At 49.4% G+C, this 21,679-nt stretch overlaps 8 protein-coding genes across 8 annotated transcripts; 4 read left to right on the forward strand and 4 right to left on the reverse strand.

Annotated features, from left to right (window-relative positions):
* Positions 1 to 17: 17 nt before the first annotated feature.
* Positions 18 to 2,016, reverse strand: PFICI_15103 (uncharacterized protein; the record flags this gene model as incomplete). Its single annotated transcript, XM_007843684.1, has 8 exons — positions 18 to 197; positions 269 to 368; positions 423 to 754; positions 810 to 1,027; positions 1,086 to 1,198; positions 1,257 to 1,385; positions 1,453 to 1,829; positions 1,912 to 2,016. 8 exons carry the CDS (start codon positions 2,014 to 2,016, stop codon positions 18 to 20), a joined length of 1,554 nt encoding a protein of 517 aa, XP_007841875.1.
* A 1,254-nt stretch (positions 2,017 to 3,270) lies between these two features.
* PFICI_15104 (uncharacterized protein) lies at positions 3,271 to 3,555 on the forward strand (the record flags this gene model as incomplete). The annotated part of the gene is made up of 1 exon (XM_007843685.1): positions 3,271 to 3,555. One exon carries the CDS (start codon positions 3,271 to 3,273, stop codon positions 3,553 to 3,555), a length of 285 nt encoding a protein of 94 aa, XP_007841876.1.
* Positions 3,556 to 3,649: 94 nt separating this feature from the next.
* On the forward strand, positions 3,650 to 4,147 carry PFICI_15105 (uncharacterized protein; the record flags this gene model as incomplete). Its single annotated transcript, XM_007843686.1, has 1 exon — positions 3,650 to 4,147. The coding sequence occupies one exon, from the start codon at positions 3,650 to 3,652 to the stop codon at positions 4,145 to 4,147; it is 498 nt and encodes a 165-aa protein (XP_007841877.1).
* Positions 4,148 to 4,994: 847 nt separating this feature from the next.
* On the forward strand, positions 4,995 to 6,680 carry PFICI_15106 (uncharacterized protein; the record flags this gene model as incomplete). Its single annotated transcript, XM_007843687.1, has 2 exons — positions 4,995 to 5,223; positions 5,302 to 6,680. The coding sequence occupies 2 exons, from the start codon at positions 4,995 to 4,997 to the stop codon at positions 6,678 to 6,680; spliced, it is 1,608 nt and encodes a 535-aa protein (XP_007841878.1).
* Positions 6,681 to 6,977: 297 nt separating this feature from the next.
* PFICI_15107 (uncharacterized protein) lies at positions 6,978 to 10,787 on the reverse strand (the record flags this gene model as incomplete). The annotated part of the gene is made up of 1 exon (XM_007843688.1): positions 6,978 to 10,787. One exon carries the CDS (start codon positions 10,785 to 10,787, stop codon positions 6,978 to 6,980), a length of 3,810 nt encoding a protein of 1,269 aa, XP_007841879.1.
* Positions 10,788 to 14,406: 3,619 nt separating this feature from the next.
* Positions 14,407 to 16,510, forward strand: PFICI_15108 (uncharacterized protein; the record flags this gene model as incomplete). Its single annotated transcript, XM_007843689.1, has 3 exons — positions 14,407 to 15,268; positions 15,320 to 15,463; positions 15,561 to 16,510. 3 exons carry the CDS (start codon positions 14,407 to 14,409, stop codon positions 16,508 to 16,510), a joined length of 1,956 nt encoding a protein of 651 aa, XP_007841880.1.
* A 522-nt stretch (positions 16,511 to 17,032) lies between these two features.
* On the reverse strand, positions 17,033 to 18,729 carry PFICI_15109 (uncharacterized protein; the record flags this gene model as incomplete). Its single annotated transcript, XM_007843690.1, has 2 exons — positions 17,033 to 18,084; positions 18,162 to 18,729. 2 exons carry the CDS (start codon positions 18,727 to 18,729, stop codon positions 17,033 to 17,035), a joined length of 1,620 nt encoding a protein of 539 aa, XP_007841881.1.
* A 524-nt stretch (positions 18,730 to 19,253) lies between these two features.
* PFICI_15110 (uncharacterized protein) lies at positions 19,254 to 21,324 on the reverse strand (the record flags this gene model as incomplete). The annotated part of the gene is made up of 3 exons (XM_007843691.1): positions 19,254 to 20,833; positions 20,895 to 20,980; positions 21,041 to 21,324. 3 exons carry the CDS (start codon positions 21,322 to 21,324, stop codon positions 19,254 to 19,256), a joined length of 1,950 nt encoding a protein of 649 aa, XP_007841882.1.
* Between the last annotated feature and the right edge of the window lie 355 nt (positions 21,325 to 21,679).

Consider the following 21,679-nt stretch of genomic DNA (forward strand, 5'->3'; position numbering starts at 1 on the left):
TGCTGCTTGATCCCACTTTACTTTGTCTTTATGGCATGAATATCTGCTTGAATTTGATTTTCGACCTTGCTGACATCAATTGTCTCGACACCTAGACGGACTTTCTCGACGTCGGGAACTGAAGAGTGTTTTTGACCTTCAAATAAAGCGTCGATCTCTTCCAGACTCTTGTTCTTTGTCTCGATCCAATAAAAGGCCTGATAATGTCTATATTTAGCAGTGTGGTAGATATTTGGGAACTGTTGTTATTAAGGCTCAAGATACTTACGATGAGAACAATAACAATGATATCCCACGAGCCATTGATCATGTACATTCTCCAACCAATGTTATCGAGGCCGATCGGCATCACGAACACTAGTACCATGCTGCGAGGATGCAAGTCAGCGTCTTCCCTGACATTTTTGCAGAGGGTTACTTACGCGAAAGCATTCAATCCAAGCTGAGATAGCGCAACCCCATTGGCTCGAATAGAGTAGTTCATGACCTCTGGGGGATAGAGATATAGCAAAGGGGTCCAAGCGACGGAGTAAAATCCCTGGAAGAGAAACATGACGGCCACGTCTCCATAAATTAGGCTTGAGGAGGCTCCCTCGGGGTCATCCGCATACATCTTTGAAAGGCCGCCGATGATGAATAGACAAATGACTAGGAGGCTCTGGGTCAATAGTGCTGTCGGTTTCCTGCCCCATCTAGCGGCCAAGTGAGTGCCCAGGAGACTGCAAGCAAGGCACCAGACATTCAGTACAACATTCTGACGTTTGCAGTTAGTTTCAATTCAAGGTATTCATGCGGGAATGAGGGCTTACAGCTTTCAACTGACTCAGAGTATCCACGATACCCGCAGTCTCGAGCTCCGACCCCAAGTAATACGAAGCAATGATGTTTCCGGCTATGCATGAGAAGGGACCGGCAGAAGCACCAATGAGGAGACGCTTTCTTGCCACGGGAGTCTTGATGACTTCTTTTGGACTCATGGTTCGGCCCTCTTTCTTTTCCCATTCCAGAGTGTCCAAAATCTCCTTGTCTGGTGTTTTTGACTTTTCAGACCGTGATTGCCAAGACTTTGACACAAGAATACTTACATATGGTAATAGCTACAGGATCGGACAAGTCTCCGCTCGTGTTCGTTTGTGCGACGACAAGTCGCGCATCTTCATAGTGCTCTTCATGGAGAAGCCATCGCGGAGATTCCGGACTGGATACCACTTAGACAAGCCCGCGAAGAGAATTGATGTGGTTAACGAAGCACTCACATGAATGGCAATATGACGATGCAAAGAAGTGAAAAGATTCCTTGAAACAACGAAGGTGCTCTCCATGCCCACGTCGACTCCCATTCGCCAGTCCCAAGGGTGATGCCAGCAGCTATGAGGGCACCAACACTGCATCATGTCAGCATCGACATGCGTTGATTGAAGCGCTCGGTAAATGAGCATCTCGAGCACTGACTAGTAGAAATCATTCAATAATCCAACACCCCAGGCTCTCCAGCGGCTCGGGAATGTCTCGGACAGATAAACACCGCCCGCAATACCCGAGAGTGCAGAACCAAAGCCAATGATGATGCGAGCAATGACAAACATGGCAATGTTCTGCGCGGCAGTCTGTAAAATGACGCCAATGAGGGTGATCACGCTTCCATACAAAATGGCTGGTCTGCGACCAAATTTGTCCGTTATGACACCTGAAAAGAGGGGCCCAAGAAAACCACCGATAAACACTGAGGCGGTACTCAATCCTGTCGTCGCCGGAGTCAGGTCGAAATAGTCCGTATAAGACGGCAGGATGTTGAGTCCATTAAGCATGGAGCCATCATAGCCATTTGTCTATATGTTTTCAGTTTCCTTGTATCACCATTTGTTATTGGCCTAAACAGTAGTTCCCGTAGGCACAGGATATGTGGCTTACCGTCGAGTTGACAATCGAGCAAATCATGAGTAAACACGAGAGCACAATGGTAGACTCTGGGACCCATGCGGGTAGCCAAGTGCCCGTGGGAGACTTTCTCAGCATTGCAAAGAAGTGTGAAAGAGAATGACTATGTGCTAGATGGTACCTAAAGGAGGGGAGACCGGACTGGAGATAGCTATATTTATGCACCTTGAGAATCTAGACGAGGGCAGCATGAAGCGACAAGCATGACACCCTTGTGGCAAGAAGCATGCAGAGTACTTGCGCACCTACCTTTCTACAACTGCCAAAATGGGGGTTATCTTTGAACCATATCAACGGCTGCTTGTTGGTCCTCTCACGGCCACTTCCCCGCACTGTGGTCGGTGTGCTTTCTGTGTGCTTTGATCTGCATATACAGAGTAATAAGCTTATGGCAACAGGACGTCAGTATCCAATAGATGTGGCGGGTTAAAGCAAGGATCTAAACAGGGATCCTAGTAACGGTCAGATTCTGTAGGGTGACTCGCTACATCTTCGTATCCAATCTCCAGTAATGGTAATATAAAGAACACAATGAGTGTAATCATGTAAGACGGGTTATCGTAGTTATATTAAACTTGGTCAATTTTGTTCATGATCGCCCAGCCGCTGAATGGCTTCTTCCTCTCAAATCGCTGGTGTTAAGATGGAGGATCAAGGCATGAAGGCGGCTGCTGTCATGTACCTGCTGCATGTGGGACTCGTTATTCACATTATGGGATTTCACGTGACCACGAAAGAACGCACATATGTTTGCTGATGAGTTGTCGCGAAATCTTGAATACCATGACCATTGAGTGAAATCTACTTGGCAATTAAATAGTCATGGCTGGAACCGAATGCAGCTGAATGGCAGGGCTGTTTGCATCATATCTATTTTGTATGTTCGTGAACTCAACCCATGTTTTCTAATTTAAACATCACTCGAGACCTTGATGATGCGATTGTTCAGTGCGCCCTTGACCCGAAACGAATTTTGGTATTGAGATGATATCCTCCACTAAAGTAGCGACTACGAATGCGTCTATTTCGAATTGAGACTCGAGTACAGTGAATAAGTCCCTCTTTAAGCTGAAAAGTCCTCGAGTCATTCCAGTGTCCGTTTCCGTGCTTGTGATAAACACAAGGGGTTGAGTAGCAAACATGTCCATTTATTTAAGCACCATTTTTATGCTCGGATTTCAACATGATTTGAGTCATCGTCGCATCTCGGCACACATTTGAGCATAACATCAAAAATAAGGTGATATACTTGCAAAACAGAAGCCGTCATCGCCATATATCCATCACGTCCTGAAGACTCGACAACTTTGCACTATTGCGCACGTCGCTACCATGTCTGCCACTGCTCCTCGACTCGTTCGAATTGCTGTTCTTGAGTCTCTTCAGTTTCCGGAAAATATTGGCCGAGAGAGAGGCACATTCACCACTGTCTTTGGAAACTGGCTGGAGAGGTCGGTAACAGAATATAATACCAAACGCAGAGTCTCGGAACAGGTAGTGATTCGGGCAACTGGGTTCATTGTTGTGGATGGCAAGTATCCAGAACATGTGGGCCACGACTTTGATGCAATCATTGTAACTGGTTCAATGCAGTCCGCATATGATAAAACGCCTTGAATTCAATTATTGGCAAAGTTTCTTCGAGGTAAAGTATTGTGTCAAAAATTGCTTACAGATTTCTCGACAGCTAATCATGTGATCAGTTGTTTACATGTCCCACCAGCATGTGCGCATCTATGGAAGCTGCTTTGGGCATCAGCTTGTAGCCCAAACCTTGCTCAGTAGTCACGGTGTTCACGCCGAAAAATCACCAATGGGTTGGGAAATTGGCGTTCAGCGGGTAACACTGAGTCCGCAGTTCAAAGAGAAGTTTTCCTTGCTAAAGAACACCGAGTCTATGTCATGCCAATTTCTACATTCCGACCATGTCGCTGGCATCACTAGCAGTGCGAAGTTGCCGCCAGACTGGATGACTGTAGGCAAAAGTGAGCTCTGCGAGATTCAGGGACTGTTTCAGCCTGGAAGAGTCTTGACTTCCCAAGGCCATCCCGAATTCGACAAGTTCATCATCAAGACTACCATAAGTAATTTGAAGGAAAATGGGCAATTTGACCACAAGGAGGCCTGTGATTATCTCAATTCAGCTAATCAGGAGGAGGATGTTATACTGTTCGGTCAAATCTTGATTAGTTTCATGATTTCGCCATAAATTCCAAAGTGTTTGACTCTAAGATTTGTGGCTAGAGAAGCAGAATAAACGATGTCTTGCCTGAAAGAGGTTCGTGTATGTGGGGTATCAATCGTTGAAGCATCTTAACATGAACCAAATACTTGGTCACTTGGTATATAAATAGCCAGCGCGGTATTGATCCATTCATTGGTCAGAAGAGAGCAGTAAATTCATGCCTAGGCCAACTGTCCAGCATTGACTTTTGTACTACACGTTGGACACTGGTAAGAAAGTAATTAGGGGGCCAACTGTCCGTGGTATGACCTAGGCCTTATCTGCCTACTATCAATGTATTCTTTTACTGATACATGGCGGTAATAGCATGGCTTCCCGGTAATAACTGCGCTAGTTCATCTGAACAAACTCCATCAGTAGTAAATACCATTACTGTTTCTGTTACTTGTGAGAAATGGAACCACTGCCCCTTGGCGATATGCCCATGGTTGGATCGGCAAGCTACCGGCGGCGCTATACTTTGAACGACGCTTCCCCGCGCGCTAGCATCCCGCATAATCTCGTCTATCTAATCATCGCCTGGACTGTCCTTTTACAGCTCGGCGGGTTTTTAGTCATGCTAACGTTAACGTATTCGACCGCCTGGAACCTTATCTATGGTACGTATCAGCCGAGAGAGGAGGTGAACCTGGAGGATCATGTCATTCGCGAGACCATTTACCCGACCTGGCACGGACGGTATGGCATTGTTTCTTGGGCAAGTTCATGTTAATATGAGCCGGGACTGCGGCTCTTGATTAATTTCGTCTTGTTCCCTCTCACAAGTTTATACTTCCCCGTCTTTGGTCATCTATATACCAGCAAATCCAAGATGGCGACACTGCAGGGTAAGGCGGAGAAGTCGTTGGAGATAGTGCCTAGCTCTGGGGTTGGCGGCATCGAAGCATCACAGGATTTGGTCAATGCATCAGGACACACTCAAGAACTCGAGCGCAACTTTAGCTTGCTCTCTCTGGCCGGCGTAGGACTTGTTGTCGGAAACGTCTGGCCTGCTGTAGGAGGTAGCATTCTCGTCGCTCTATACAATGGAGGACCACCTGGTATGTTCAAAAGCTTTGGACTGCAAAGTGGCAACTTTGCCACGCTGAATGCATTTCGCAAAACTAATTCTCCTCTAGGAGTCTTGTACGAGTTCATCACAGTCTCTGTATTCTACTGGATTGTCGCCCTGTGTATTGCCGAGCTCGCCTCAGCCATCCCGTCGTCTGCCGGTGTATACCACTGGGCGTCCGTCACCCCGGGGCTCAAATGGGGTAGATTAATAGGTTACTTTGCAGGCTGGTGGAACTACCTTGCCTGGGTGTTTGGCGGAGCGTCCATGTCCTCCATCATTGGAAGCACCATTGTCCAGATGTACGCACTGAATCACCCAGACTTTGTGGCCGAGAGCTGGCACGTCTTCATTGTGTACATCATTGTCACTTGGATCGCCTGCCTCTCTGTTTGCTTCTTCAACCGCGCCATGCCTCACCTGAACAACATTGGCATCTTTTTCATTCTCACGGGATTTCTCATCACTATAGTTGTTCTAGCCGTCATGCCGGGTCGTGGCGGCCGGGCTTCACACGCGACGAATAGTTTTGTATGGACCGAATGGTCGGCCGATCTCGGGTATCCCACCGGCTTTGTCTTTGTGACAGGAATGCTCAACGGCGCATTCTCGGTCGGCGTTCCTGACGTTGTCTCTCATCTTGCCGAGGAGATCCCCAATCCTTCCAGGAACGTCCCAATTGCGATTGGTCTCCAAATGGGCATTGGCTTCATCACTGGTCTCGCGTATCTTATTGCCATCATGTACGCAATCAACGACTTTGACGCCCTCTTTGAGGTTGCGTATCCCATAGCCGAGATCTATCGGCAAGGTACGGGATCGGCAGCTGCGGCCACTGGTTTACTCTTCCTGGTGCTAGTATGTATCTGCATCTGCCTCGTCGGATTATACATCACGGCGGGAAGGACTCTGTGGACTTTGGCCAGGGACAAGGCCACCCCCTTCGCCCGTCACCTGTCCAAAGTCCACCCTACCCTTCATGTGCCCATCCACTCCACTGTCCTCACTGCCGTGCTAGTCACCATACTCGGGTGCATCTACGTTGGGAGCACGACGGCCTTTAATGCCTTTGCCGGAAGTTTCGTGCTCATGTCGTCCTCGTCGTACATTGCAGCCATCCTCCCACACCTCCTCACGGGCCGCAAGAATATTACGTATGGTACTTTTCATCTGAATCGAGGCAGCCCGCTGCTGGGCTACGTGCTCAACACGGTGGCGTGCGGCTACATGATTGTATGGTTCGTCATTTACTGCTTCCCGCCATCTCTGCCCGTCGACGCAGCCACCATGAACTACGCGTCGCTGCTCTGGGGTGGCTCGACTGTTTTTCTCACGGTCTGGTGGCTGCTCGGAGCCCGCAAAGGATACGAAGGCCCCAAAGCTACCGGCGGGACGACGCAGGTGGACATGTCGAAAGATTTGGCACATGTCGTTCCGGAACCTTAGATCACATGGTCTTGAAGAGTACATAGCAGCGCACGTATTATTGTAAAAATACAGAGTCCATCATTCTCTCGTTATGGTACTTACGTGTTACTTCTCAATGAGAGATGACTTGAAATAATCTACTGCTGTTGCCGCCATAGGCCAACATTGCATTGGTTGCCTTATTACCTTGAAAGGTCGCGTGTGACACGGTGGTTGCGTTGTCACTTTTGACCAAAAAATCGTTCTCTCTATTATGGACGAGCCCAGGTGTTTTCGCCCTTTGTATCATGATGCTTCTAGACCGTAGCCAGACTCCTACCAATTTTCCTTGGTATCTATCGCCCCTGAAGCAACTGAGTTTTGTTCAGGTACTTCACCTAGCAGCGCTTCGATCTTTTTAAGAAGTTCCAGGATGCGGAACGGTTTACTTACAACATCGTCCATGCCACTTCTTTTTGCAATGGCGATTTGCTCATCCCTCACATTTGCGGTTACCGCGATGACTGGTACATGCCCGCTAATCGCGCCACTCACTTCCATCTTCCTAATCTCTCTCACACAGGTCAATCCATCCATATTTGGCATTTCAAGGTCCATTAGGATCACCGAGAGGCGTTTTCCGCCAACCTTGCGAAACTCGGTGTCGTCCAGGAATGCGAGGGCCTCCAGGCCATCATTGGCTGTATTCACCCCGATGCCACGCTTTCTAAGCTGCTTGACAAGCACTGTCTGATTCACAAGGTTGTCTTCCACAACCAAGATCTCTAGATCGTGGGGATCAAATTTAGGGACTGCTTTGGTCGCGATGAGGTCGGCTACGGGGCCCGGCGCTGCGAGGTCTTGACGTTGGGGTGTCACTTGATGTGTGAGTGATTCCTGGCCGACCTCGAGCTCGAGATTGGCCGCAATAGCAGCACCAGCATCCGTGTTAGCAGGCGACGATGCTCTACGAGCTGCAATGAAGAAGCCAAACGAACTGCCCGACCCCGCTATCGAAGACACACCGATGCGTCCACCGTGAAGTTCTGCAAGCTGGCGCGAAATAAAGAGGCCGAGGCCACTTCCTCCATATTGTGCATGAGTGCGTGGCGAAGCCTGCGAGAATTTTGTAAAGAGAACCTTGATCTCTTCGGGAGTCAATCCACAGCCCGTATCCTGTACTTTGAACCGTAGATAGAGAACCTCATCATTGCCCCATTCCTCGCCCGATATAACATTAGAATTGACCGTCTTGGGCGGAATGTATTGGAAGTCAGGTATGGGATTAGTTATCGGGGGCTCACGCGACACGTCTACTGATACTGTAATATTGCGTGTAGTCGAGGCAGCAGTGAACTTGATGGCGTTGGTAATCAGGTTGATCAGGATCTGAAGGACGCGGCTTGGGTCAAAAGTGGCCCACTCCACTGCGAGGTCTTCAAAAGAAGACCTTGCCTCATGAACCATCCTAATATCTTTGGCTTGTAGCTCCGACTCGAACATCTGAACAGCTCTTTTGACCACTTCGGTTGGACGCGCTGCAACGGGTGTAATGACCAAGAGACTAGAGTCGAGTTTTGAGACAGTAAGAATGTCATCAACAATGGACTTTTGGTGCTGTACACATATGGATATTGTGTGTGCTGCTTCCAGACAGCTTTCCACGTCTTGCAGAGAGGGCTTCTGGGCTGTCGCACGCTTGGAATTCAGGGTTGCCATTATGTCATCGGCGCACTGAAGGATAGCACTCAAAGGGTTTCTCATCTCGTGGGATGTTATGTCAATGAACTCGTTCTGTTGCCGCCTGGTCTCTTCTGCCTCCTGAAGCCTCAGGTTTTGTAGGCCCTGTGCCCATTTGAGGTGAGAAATATCCGTGATTGAGCCCATGATTGCTCGGACAGAGCCGTCAGCAGAGAACTCGGGCTGGGCGGTTATCATGACCCAGTACTCTATATCTTCACCGTCGAGGTCAACCGGCTTGACCAGCAGTCGCTTGAGCTGCAGCTCAGCTGTCCAAGGTTGATGCTCCACAATCATTCGGTGCCAACCTTCTTCCGATGCCTTTCTGCTACCTTCTTCGATCTGCTCCATCCAGGACATCTCATATGTAGTCTCGCGAGGGTGGCCCGTCATCTCGTGATATCGATCATTGGCTTCACGCAGCACACCGTCCGGGTCGAATAGGAACATTCCCAGTGGTGAAAGCTCCGTCATCCGTCGCAGGCGATTGGTTTGCAGTGCCAGCTGTTCAGTCAAGTGTTCGGATTCTAGTGCCGCCGCTTCAGCAGCATCTCGATTGCGACGAACTTCTTCTTCGAATAACATAAAGGAGGCCAGTGATGTTGCCAGTTGTCGATTCAGCATACTAGAGAATGCCCTATAGCCATCGTCGTACGGTCGGCGAGGATTCACGCCAAGTACCAGGAAGGCAAGGACTGTTTCTCCGTTGGTGGGCCGGACGGGAAATATCACCGCCTTGTCGCAGGGTTCGCCAAAACCGCGCCATTGAATCCCGTCCAGTAATTCTTCTGGAAGGCTGCCATCTCGGGTATGGAGTAATGTGGGCTCGCGAGTTCGCATTGCTTCGCGAAACGAAGGAACGAAGCCTTCGCGGCTACGCTTCAGGTCCAGCTGATGAGGCGCTGCAATATGGCCCAGGGGTATACCTATGGATCCTTCATAGAAGCAACTCTTCATCGACATGGTGCTACTAGATGAAATGGAGGATTGATCGTTATCTTCGGTATCACCAACAGAATACAGGAGTGCGAATGGAACATCGAAATGGTTGTCATCCAGGGCTTCCAGTAGCAGTTTCCAGAACTGCTTGATTCCCTTTGCCTTGGAGACGTTGATTCCGACTCTGTTGACGGTTTGCATCCGACGATGACTAAGAACCGACTGCGTGGTTTCGAAAGGGGCATTGTAGAAGCCGAGTATCTTCTTGGAGCCACCATACAGCGGCGTCCATGACCAAGAGTAGAAGGTTTCCTCCAAAAAACCATGACGATGAATTGGTATGTAATCGTCTTCTTTTCGAATGCTGACTCCGGTCCGAGCACATTCTGCAAACAGATCACCGACCGAGTCCCAAACTTCTGAGAATGGACCAGAAAAGCCAGTTCCCATGAGATTCGGATGCTTGTGGCCAGCCACCTCAATGGCGTACGCCTCATTGTACAGCATCGTCAGGTCGGCGCCCCAGAACAAGGAAGTCGGGAAAGGGTTGCTCATGACGAGATTCACGATCTGTCGTAACTCGGGCGACCACTTCTTCATTGGACCTAGAGGCGTTGATTCCCAGCGGATAGATCTGGCGAAGGCAATATGGGCTGTGATGACGCCTTTTGGGCGGGGCTCAGTCCAGTCAGGACACGCCTTGGCCGGTGCTGCAAGCACCAATCTTTTACTCTGAGATGAGTCGCCAGTGCTGCTAGAGTTGGTCACAATATCCTTGGGGTTTGTGCCAGAATTTCGGTTAGTTGCTTGCCTCGAGGAATTCTTGGTTTGAGCCGTGTTGATGTTACTATCCGCTGTTGCAATGACGGAGGGTCTCGAGGCCGATAACTCAGAGGACTCGCGGGATGGGCGACTCGAGGAAAGAGACAGCTCGCGGATAGGAATGCCTGGATTCCAAAGGTTGCCGCTGATTAGTCGCCAACGTTTCCTTACGGTAGAGCCGGTCCATAGCATGTCAGCATACAAGAAGCTCAAGGGGAAACAATCCCGGCTGTCGTCATGTTTGGTGACACCAATGGTCCAGGAACGAAAGTCCTGGTAGGTAGCACCCGTATTGGGCTCGATCTGGCCTCTATTTCCAATGATCACATCGCTCAGACGTTCGTGGAGACGAAGGGCTGAATTGCTGAAAATAGGATCCAGGCCGTTTGATGGAGATGGGACGTGAACATCGGGATCAAGGTCAAGGACAAAGGTAGGGCGGGAGTCCTGGTCTAGGACCTCACACACGTCAAGACTACCGAACTCGGCGCGGGAGTTGAGCTTGTCCTGATTCGAGGTGATGGAGGTAGAGGCCGGCGAGCCTTCTTGATCTCCCTCGTCAGTATCGACACCGGTATGAGAAGGGACTGCCAGATCTGCGGCCAAGACCGTTGGGCTCTGAGCAGTTGATGGAGAATCTGTCATGGCAGCCGACCGGGTGAGAGTCGAGCATAGCACGGAGGACGGGCATGGAGCGGTCGCTTGGGTGTACTTGGGTGGAGATCAACTAATAACAGACTGCATTCCCTAGTATCTCGTCCGGGCCGTAGTGTGTGTAATCGGAAGTATTCTAGAAGGTGGCGGTGGTAGGAAGCACCACGGATCCGTTGCTGGCGGCACAGGTTGCCTTTGCCTGGGGAAGACTCAACAGGCTGCCGATTGTTGCATCCGGGGAGATAAATTATTGCCTCGAGTGCCTGCTTGCTAACGTGGCGGCAGCGGCAGCTGGAAATGGGGGATGGGCCTTTTGCATGGATTCTAACCATGAAGTTGAGTGGACGCTATGGTAGAGTTCCTACGGGGCCCTATCCATACCTACAACCTATCAACGTACCTACATGCTGTGTAGGTGTCCGCGGTACCTGTTGTTGGATGCCACTCACGGTGGGATCTTGATGTGAGATCGACCTGTCACTGGCTGGGTGCCCCGGTTGGCTGAAGAGATAGGTGCGGTGTATATTCCAGCTGCCCGTGTCGCCTGAAAAATACATGCCTCGTGCGGAATAGAACTGCATGCAGGAATACGGTCATGCTTATGTGCCATCTACCATGACCTAATGACGGCCCGGAACAGAGCTAATGAGGGACACCCAACACACCTTCGGGTGCTTACTTATCTAGGGTCAAGGTAGTACAATAGTGTGCCAACGTTTTTGGCGATTTACTGCACAAAACGCGATCTCGTAAGTTCTGAGAGCCGCATCAAAACTATGTACCTATTCTCAACAGGTACTGGGGCACTAGAGAAGACAAAGGAAGAACAAAAATGGCAAAAGGTTATCAATAATTCGCCAATGGTGACCACTGGCCGTTTAGGCCTAATCCTTTACGCTGTTCACCTGGGGTGAACTTGCACCTTTAGTTTGGGGGGGGGGCCTTACACCGACCTAACTAATGTAGTATCCACATGTACTGCGACCTACTTTAGTGGTTGCGAGGATGCTGGGTGCGGGATCTTGATTTTTGTGCGCCATTGACGTCCATCAACTGCAGAGCGTCCAGACGGCATATGCAAGGAAGGCGCATAATCTCTGGGGATGCCAATACAAGCACTTGAAATTGACGTAGTACCCAACTAGCCTAGTGCTATGATGTTCTTCCTCGTTCTATTACTTCCATACCTTTCAACAGCCCTCAGAGGAACAACATTGAAGGCCTTCCTGAAGAGCCAACCACCCAGATCGCACCTGTAACTTACGGTAGTAGCAGGGCTTTACCTAGTCGAGGTCCAGGTCAGCGGAGAAAGAACTCGATAGTGCATGTGGGGTCGAAGACGTGCTGCAAATGCTCCGCGGCCGAGTTGCATTCTACTGTGTACAAGGTACCAACTTGGTGCTTGGCTCCTTTTGCCTGTCACTGTCCAACTGTCAACGGCAATGTCACTTGGTTGTTCAGACGGCATTACCCACACGGCAATATCAGTGGAGGCTCTGGACAATTAGGTTATCTACCTAGATATGCTTAGGTTGAGCAGTAGTAGGTATATTATGAGCTACATTGTAGTAGTAGATGATTTCTCGCTCTTTACTATCCTGGTAGAAAACCCCTTCAGTTCCCTATTTCGTCTCTGACTTATTCTCCCCGTATGTACGTCTCGAGTGCTTGCTTTGTGGTCGAGCTGATCGCCATGGCTTCCTGACCCTTACCATCCTCTCACCCCCACTCTGATACTTCTTACGGAGCCAATGCAGCTTTCTTTCTCTGCGTTGTGCAGGCTCGGTGGCACGGATACGGACGATCTGCTCCGCTAATGCATCCACTATTGGTGTCGAACTTTTCTTCTTTTCCTTGTCCTTTTCTTTTCGTTGGCTGCCGTGGATTTGCCAAGAACACTTACTCCAGGTACCGTAGCTCCACTTGACAGACATTTTGTATGATCATGATTCTTGACAAGACGGAGGGAAATTATGCGACCTCCGGGACGGAATGGCCTCATCTTTGGGTTGTGACCAGTATCAGCCTCCAACACACTCCATGGTTGACTACATACGTACCTAGTAGGTACCTATCAGTCAATGACATGATAGCAGGTAATTCTGGAGTGCTGCAGAAAGTCACTCATACATGACACTGTATCTGTGGTATGAAAGAGCGATTGAATCTGATTAGAATTCCCATTCACTCATTACACATCCGGACAAGGCTATCTTTGTCCAAATGAGTAGGTAGTTCAACCAAATCCGAATCACTACCAGCATATGCTCTGAGCACTGAGGTTTGCTGGCGGGGGGCAAAATAGCATCAGAAATGAATTTGCTTACTGGCAGAAAAGAGGAGTTAATCTTCAGTGACCATCTCAGGCAATACGCTCGTGCTACGCAAAGGATGCACATTTTGTTCATTATTTGATATACTGTTCCAGTCACTTGGCCAGTTTGCAGGTATAGTAGGTATCCATCTAAACTTACTCGTCAATAAATTCAAAAGTCCAATACCGTGCCTGCTGAACTTTGCCCCATGAAAAGCTGGCTTAATGCTCACGCCCCGAGTACAGAAAATGATCCTCACAAATGTGCCACATCAAAGGTCCGCTCCTGATAAGTTGAGTAAGGGCCATAATAAATTACCTGGATGGTGGCCTTACCACATGACCTAAGATATCATCCATACTTAGTCCTCTGCAACCGCAGCTATGATTAGATTTATCAAATCAGCTGCATTTGGCACTCAATCATCCTATCAAGATCTACGTTGACTATTTGCTAGCATTTTCATGAACGCGTCAACGGAATCACATGGGCAAGTATGATTCTTTTGTTCTAGACTCACCCGCGTGGTTCAGATCTGTAGATGCTACCTGCCTGACACTGTGAATAAAAATGAACTATCTCATTTCTTCTACGCAAGAAAGCGTCCCTACAACAAGCACATTGCTTCGCAGCGGCGATTATGTGCTAATTTTTCTCAGAAGACAATGAGATGAAAGAGCCTGATCAGCCCGCAGCAGTTCATATCAAGCATGAAAGATTGGTTTCAATATTGACATATTTGTTATCCATAGATACTCAGAATCAGTGCGCCGCCTTGTTAGCTAATTCAACCGATTTATAATGTCCGTACTGGCAGAAATGGTCTTAAGATACTGTACATGTCTCTCCCAGTGGCTTTTGATACACGGGCGAGTTATCATGGCCCAGCCAACCGCCCCCCCGCGGAGGCGACGATGGCCTCTTGCTCGTCTCAAGAGGCCTTCGTCAAGCCATGGGACTTTCCTTAGGCGATGCTGGCAGCTGAAAAACCTCAGCAGCAGAAAAATCCGCAAGTGGCAGGCTCAGGCTGTCTGTATTCATCAACAATCCCTGGACATTCCAAATTCGAAGCCCACTTCACTTCCGTCTTCATTCCTCACCTTCTATCCATTATCACCAACTGCCATTATTAACTTCAGACAGTCAAGAGACCACGGTCATCAGACTTCTGCGGTAATAATCACAAAAGAAGAGAAAAGCAACCTCAGATGGGTATTCTGGGGTATTATGAGGGCTAGTTGCATATCTTGTGCAGTCCGGGAAGCTGCTTCGCCGCACCATCACGATTTCTGAAGATGTTCGACCATTCAGAGCTGGCTGGCGCTTTGTCAGAATCAGTGTCAGGGCTGGCAGCCCGCGGCCACGCCCAGCAGATGCCTGAGGCCATTGCTACCCAAGATCAAGACTTGCGCGTTAGAGCTCTTGGTGGTCAGACAAGCGTCAGCCCCTCTCTAGATCTTTCTGAAGAGCTTCGCCCCACGTATCCAGAGAAACAACAAGCTCGGTGGAATTCTGCTCTTCAACTACACCGAACTGCTCCCATTAGTCCTTTGGTCCAAACTCTATCTGCAAGCGACAATCCAACAGATTCGACATTCGAGCTGCTCTCTTGCACCCGGCAGAGCTTACCCGGCCAGAACTTTCATCCTTTCGAGGATCTGGAAGAACTCGCTCAAGGCGACCATCCCCACCCCGCAACACCACCCTTTCTCAAACAGGCTCTTCTTGAACAAGGTTTCATCTCTCCCCTAGACCTTCATCGACCGTCATCTGGCCCCGCTGTCACCATGGGAGAGCATCACGACGATATGCAAGGTTTTGAAACTCCTGGGCTACATGCGGCAGGTCCGAATACCTCAGAGCAGCCCGATCCCCAGTACTTCCAATCCCAGCTGTCGGTCGCGACTGAATTGACTACACCTCAGCCCAGTGCACAAAGCCAGCAGGCACCTCACCAACGTCGAGGAAAGAATAAAAAGAACAAGAAAACCTCTTCTCGCGCCCGTCGCCCGTCCAAGGCCCAGAATTCTTCCATTGACGAGACTCGGCCGAGCCAGTACGATTTATCGCAGTCCAATTTCGCCTCCATCTCACAGTATCATAATACTTCCAATCCGACAGCTATGGACGGCCAGGATACAATGGGAGCAGCGTCTAGTCAGCCCTAGAACGGCGGCCAAGTTGCTACATTTATCCGCGAACAGCAAGCCCTTGTTCACGGATACGGATCCGGTCCTCTACCAGAGCCCAGTCCTCATGAACTGCAATCTGCATCATCCGAGGGTGGTCAAGATGCCTCCCGCCTTGGACCCTTCCAACAAGCTACTGGTATTATTGAAACCTTGTATAGAGGTATGGACTTCTTTTCCGGATGCCTCTGTCCAAAGAATCTTTTTCCTTCTCTTTGCCACATGTTCAATCAGACTCCCACTGACTTCTCTTCTCTTAGCTCACCCAGAGCTTCGCCGCTCGTCCCAAATGAACGACGCCGTTCATCAGCTCATGTCACTTATTCCTGCAGATCGTCAGAATCCGACCAGTGAGGTTTCCAACATTCCAAACAACGGTCAAGCTGGCACAGGAAATTCAGACATGGGCTACCAGTCCCAAGCTCCGATTGTGTACCAACCCCAGCTCAGTCCTCCGAAAGACTCGACACCGATTCAGGTTACTATTGGCGAGCTTTACAACGGACAACAGATGTCCAAGGATGATGCGCGCAAGCTCAGCAGCACCCGCAACGAGAAACTCCCACCCATGACCTTTGACTGGCTCAATCTGTCCAACGAGATGATGGTAGATGAACAACTGGGCATTGACGACGGAGGTCACCTGTACCTCAAGCGGCCGGCATGGGCACCCAAGAAGCCCCCGAGAATTATCCTCCAGGGCGGCGAGATCTTTGATCCTAACCATTATGCCCAAACCATCAATGAGGGGGTCTGCGATTTCCTTTCCAAGGAAACCATGCCAGCTCACCTGCACCTCGACGCTGACCTACGCGACTTGACAGCTCAGCAAAAGTTTCATCGTCGGAAAATTCAGCGTATCGCCTGGCAGCTCTGGTGTGCCAGGGAGCTTTGTTGTCGTGACGTCTCGGAGGCCTTTGCCATAGAACGTCTTCAAGCCATCGTCTTGAGACACGTCCAGGGTCGTTCTTTGGAGTCTGCCGTTGTGGCTACATGGAGCGAGAGCCCCAGCACGCCTCGCGGCTGGGCTTGGATTGGCAAGGACCAGGTTCTGTATCATGAGCTTAAGCCCATAGACCTACTAGGTTTCTTTGAACACCAGTTGTCCATGTTCAATGGTGACCAGGAGGCTATGCTTCGCGCCCGCCCTCAGCCGACTTTGCCTGCAATGTATCCTCCCGATCGTCTCATTGACTCCATGAGACCTTAGGGTGGAGGAGTTCAAAAGGCTCAGGAGCAATCCAGAAAGCCTCGGTGAAACTTGACGGCTCAGGCGGTGGCGCGTTAAAAGTACAATCCTGCCACTTTGACGGAAGTGCCATCGGCATCTTGCAGCATTGCTACATCGAGACGGAAGATACTTGAATCTTCTGTGCCATGCTCTACTACATCCATTGTGTCTTTCCCTCATCATTCCCAAAATTGTCCAAGGAGACATGCCGAGGTCGTTTGTATTTCAAATATCTTCTTTTGACTGAGCACCGAGCTCATCAAGATGCAAATTATTTCAGGACATGAAAAAATGGACATTAATCTGTATATCCATCATGCTCCAGAATTTTGCGCCAAGTCTCTTGAGCATGTCCCATTCTTCTCAACAGAAAGTGGCCAGATTATAGATAGACTCGCATATCCGAAAAGAAAAAAAAAACCACATTTCTATTCAACGTGACATGATTATGATTTCTGTAACGTCCAGCGGTACTATAGAGTATTCAATGGTCCACCATTCTCAGCTCTTCTCCAATCGAATTTGCCTGTCAGGTATCCGCAAGCCTACTGCCACCTCACTGTCATCAACCTCGATTATGTACCTCGTAGGAATGCCCTGAAGTGTCCCAACGTCCATCCACGTAATACAAGTTGGCGTTCCCATATCGACAAGCGCACTTCTATCCTGGAACACCGCAACAAATTGACGTAAGCTTCCGCTGACCACGTTGCTAGGGTACAGCCGCATATCCAAATTCTCAATCTCGATCCCAGTCCTAACGGCCGCCTCGCTTCTGATATCCGATCCGTTGACCACAAACTGCGAGACCACAAGACCGGGTCCCTCATCCGTAACATTGAGCACCGCATAGCTGCTCCCATTGCTGGCAGCGTACTCTCCCGCAAACATGGCCGCCGCCTCCTTGGAAGCCAGTTCCGCAAGCGTCAGTAAAGCGAGGGAAACGACGTCGGCGTAGACGTTGAGGTCCGGGTTGCCATCAATATCATGAGCCAAGATCGCAAACCCGGCGTCAAAGTCGGGGGCCAGTCCAAAGTAGCTGCTGTAGCGCCTGAGGGTGCCCGTCTTGGTGTACACGTCGAGTATCGAAGAGTTTGCATACTTGCCTGCGTGATAGATCTCCCATGGCCGACCTACGCCATTACGCAGGTTTGATGTGTCGGACACGGGTTGTAGCCAACGGCGGGTCTGGTCTGGGGTCACCAGGAGTGAGGACAACATCGCGTGTCCAGCCCTGGCCAGGTCCGATGTGCTTGTATAGAGCGACAGGGCAGCTTGCTCGCCGGTGGCCGTGAAATTGAGGCTATCGCCAAACACCTGTGTGTCTGCTCTGAGAAGTCCGCTTTGGGTCATGTTTGAAGGTTCGAGTATCGATTTTGCAAGGTAATCTGAAAACAATTGTCCGGAACGAGTCTCAATGGCATAAGCCAGGAGTTGGAACGCAGCGTTTGAGATGATTGGCGTGGTGTCGGCGAGGAAATATGGTACTTGGACGGAAATTGCTTCCACAAATGCCTGCTTATCGCAAGCTTCCACCAAATTGCAGGCGTCCGCTGGTCCTGGTCAGTGGAGGCTCGCATTTTTCAACTACCAAAAGTGTCATAGGGAAACGAAAAGGAACGCGGCTTACAGTTTCGTACAAGGCCTGACATGTGGGATGCAAGACTTCCAACAGTGATCGATTCCCAGTCGACTACGAGGTCAATGTCATATCCAGAAGTGCTCGGAGACTTTTGCTTGAGTTCAGGGAGAAACTCGGTGATTGGTGAGGCCCAAGATCCATCAGCTGTCACGACGAGCCAAGCATAGACAGTAAATAGCTGTGTGAGCGTGCCAATGGGAAACACTGTCTGTGCAGTGACAATTTCTGCCGTCTCCAAGCGTGTTGCTGTATGGTGATACTCGAATATGATGGGGTCATCTCCAGCAGAGTCGCTCCCCGAGAACAGCACTACTGAGAATGAGGTTGTGTTGGGCGTGATGGCGCCAAAATCATCGCTACCGCTGGACTCGATTAGACTGTCGAATACACTCGTAAATTCTTGTGCAAAGTTTTGGACTGCATCAGAGGATTTGTCCAGATTGGGTGCTGGGTAGTATGCTCGGAGCAGAGGGCATGGTTGATAATCTGTCTGGCCCTTGGCGATAGTCAAAGTGGTAAGGATTGCTAAGTTCAACAATGAATTCTTGCAATGCATCGTGTGCGATATTAGTCCGCGGTTTGAAATTCAATAAACAGATAGGTAGAGTCAGTAAGACAGAAATGATTAGCAACAGAGACCGGATTTGCACGAGAAACGTTCTGAACTTATACTCCATTTCAAATGCATCTACTACAGCTACTTTCATTTAATAATATAATATCATCAGTCAGGCTTGGCCTTCGAAGGATTGCGCCATCCTTGCTTATTATGGAGTTGGATAGGAACCCGGAGCGTCCAACGGGGCTCCGGGACTCGATCTCAAAGTCCGTTCCGCCGTTGAAGTTCAACTTTACGCCGCACTGCCCCCTCGTTGATTTGTTCCCAAAAACAGAAAAAGGAAAATGCAATGAGAACAAGATAGAAAGAAAGACAAAATTAAATGATATATAAACAATGTATATTAGTTCACTTTCAACAAACCAATCATAAAGCGAAGCGTGTGGCACTGATCTTTAATCAATCGTCTGCTAAGAATTATGCAGGCAAATTAAGAAAATCGGATTCATTCATAGACAGCTTTATGGCCACTGCTCTTGACATACTTGTCCTTCGCTGCAAGTCGTCTGGTTCCAAGCCTGTTGCAGCTCATTGGCACTCAGTACTCTCCCGGCAGCGACAAGCATATCAAATGTTGCGTGTCGTTGTTCCCAACTTCCACCAGCTATATATGGAACTTTTTCGATTGGTTTAACGTCTGGATACTCATAGTACTGGGGCTCGTTTCTGAATGCCAGACCCAGTCCACTCTGTGCCTCGGGTGGGTAAAATGGAACTTCATTTGGAGCAAATTGATACTGTACGCATTCGGCAATGGTGACTCGAGGGAATGTTGAGAAGAAATCATCGTAAGCCGGGTCCAGAGCATCGCCCAAGCTGGATATCTTCTTGGGTGCCGCATTGGGAGGCTGAATGACGCTCCATGGATCTCGGCAAATATCTGTCTCGCACGATTTCGTGACCATCAGCAATGCGTTTAAGCGTGACTTTACCCGCTGGTAGTTGACGTCTGTCGAATCGGCAATGTTGCTCAACTCATAAGGATCGTGAACCGAGTCATATAGCTCGATGTCCCCGGTGCACCAACTCGAGTAGACGTATGCATACGAGTCACTAACGATGCGCATCGTTTTGTACGTATTATTCCTGTAGACTCCTGGGTAGCTGTCACCGCCGGTCCACGTTGGAATCTCGGAAAAGGCTCGTCCCCAGAATTCTACGTTAATAGCCTCCTTTTGACGACCGATTGTCACGTTCAATGGGTCTTCCCATGCTTCCAGCATGCTGGTGCCGTCAAGGAATGGAGGTCGGTCCCCGATCGCCAATCCAGCAATATCAAGAAAGGTGGGAGCAAAGTCCGTCACAGTACTCGGGAGATGGGATACTTGGCCCTCGCTGATTCCAGGACCTCGTACAATAAGGGGAATATTGGCATCCTCAATATACGGCGAACATTTTCCGACGTCTCGATGTGACCCCAAGTGATAGCCTTGATCGGTGGAATAAATGATGTACGTATTTTCCAGCTTTCCAGCCTGCTCGAGGGCACGAATAGTGTCTTCAATGATATCGTCGACCCCCTCAAGCGCTTCTTGTCGACGCTGATGCAGTTTTTGAACCTCGTCCAGCTGCGTTGAATTCAGGCGTGGCAATCCAGCCCACCAAGAAGGCCTCTTTTGGTGTAACTCGTCTGGCGGATTGAAGTTTGGCCGATATCGTAATGTCAGGTTAGAATACTTGTCCAGGTATCGTGATGGAGGTGTCGGCGGATCTGTGGCATTCTCCACGTGCGGTGCAGTTGGCGCAATCATGAGAAAGAAGGGATCTTCTTTCGCTGTGAGCTCTTCCAGTCGTGCTAGAGCCTTGACGCGCAATACGTCCGTTTGCTGCCAACCTTCATAATACACCGGCGTCTCTCCGTTTTGCGACATGACCACGCTGTTGTGAACGTTGATGTAGGGGTCAAGCTCCATCATGGTCAGTTCGTCATTGATATGGGCCGTAATCACGACAACACTTACAAGAACATCAATGTGGCTCCACCCCTTTGGTGCTGGAGAGTAGTTGAGCAAAGAATTTCCATTGTAGAGTTTTCCAATATCTGTTGAAAATGATCAGTTCTACATCTTCCCTCAGTCAAGCGGGACGATCTGGGAAGATACATTCGGCACGGTATCCCGCTCGTACAAGCCAATGAGGGAGATAGTTGCTATCTTCGCCTGCGGCGACAAATTTGGGATAGCCACCGCTGTTGAACGATCGTGAGTACATGACAGCGGTCAAGAGAATCAAGGGGTTTAGAGCTTACCCAGGGGCAGCCACCTGAGTATTATTTGTGTTGTGCGCCGCCTGACCGCGCATTAGAGATACGCGACTTGGACAGCAAACCGCTATTGTAGCGTAGTGATTGGTGAACAATGTTCCTTTGGCCACAAGGTGTTTCTGTAGTGATTCCATATACTCTAGTGAGTCATGATGGTAATCTTGATCATCAGTGAATATGAAAACTATGTTAGGTTTATTGCCAGGGGCAGACGCCGCAAAGGTGCTGGCAGCGAGCAGGACCGATGCAAGGAAATAAGAAATTCTCATGGCGGACCAGAGGGACCAATGCCTAGTCCTACCCATCTCAGATGATATCGAGGTTGACACAGTTGACTATATCAGAAGCGCTATGATATAGTAAATAAGTGGGATAATTAGAAAGGCGCCATGTTGATCCAATGGTTCCGAGGCAGCCTTATATCCTTCAACTGGTCCCTGGACTTGGGCAAAGAGGGGACGGGAAAAGTTACACGGAACATTTTAGGGGTATTAATCGAGCATGTGAAGTATCGGTAGTCAATGCGAAAAGCCCATCGTCTCCTCAAGGCCGGCTTCATGTCTTCCCCGCAAACCCGATCTCAACCCTGTATGCCGCCGTAGACGGCAAGGCATCATCCACTGG

The sequence above is a fragment of the Pestalotiopsis fici genome (assembly GCF_000516985.1).
Source record: "Pestalotiopsis fici W106-1 unplaced genomic scaffold PFICI_Scf_15, whole genome shotgun sequence".
In the NCBI taxonomy this organism is placed as follows: Eukaryota; Fungi; Ascomycota; class Sordariomycetes; order Amphisphaeriales; family Sporocadaceae; genus Pestalotiopsis; species Pestalotiopsis fici.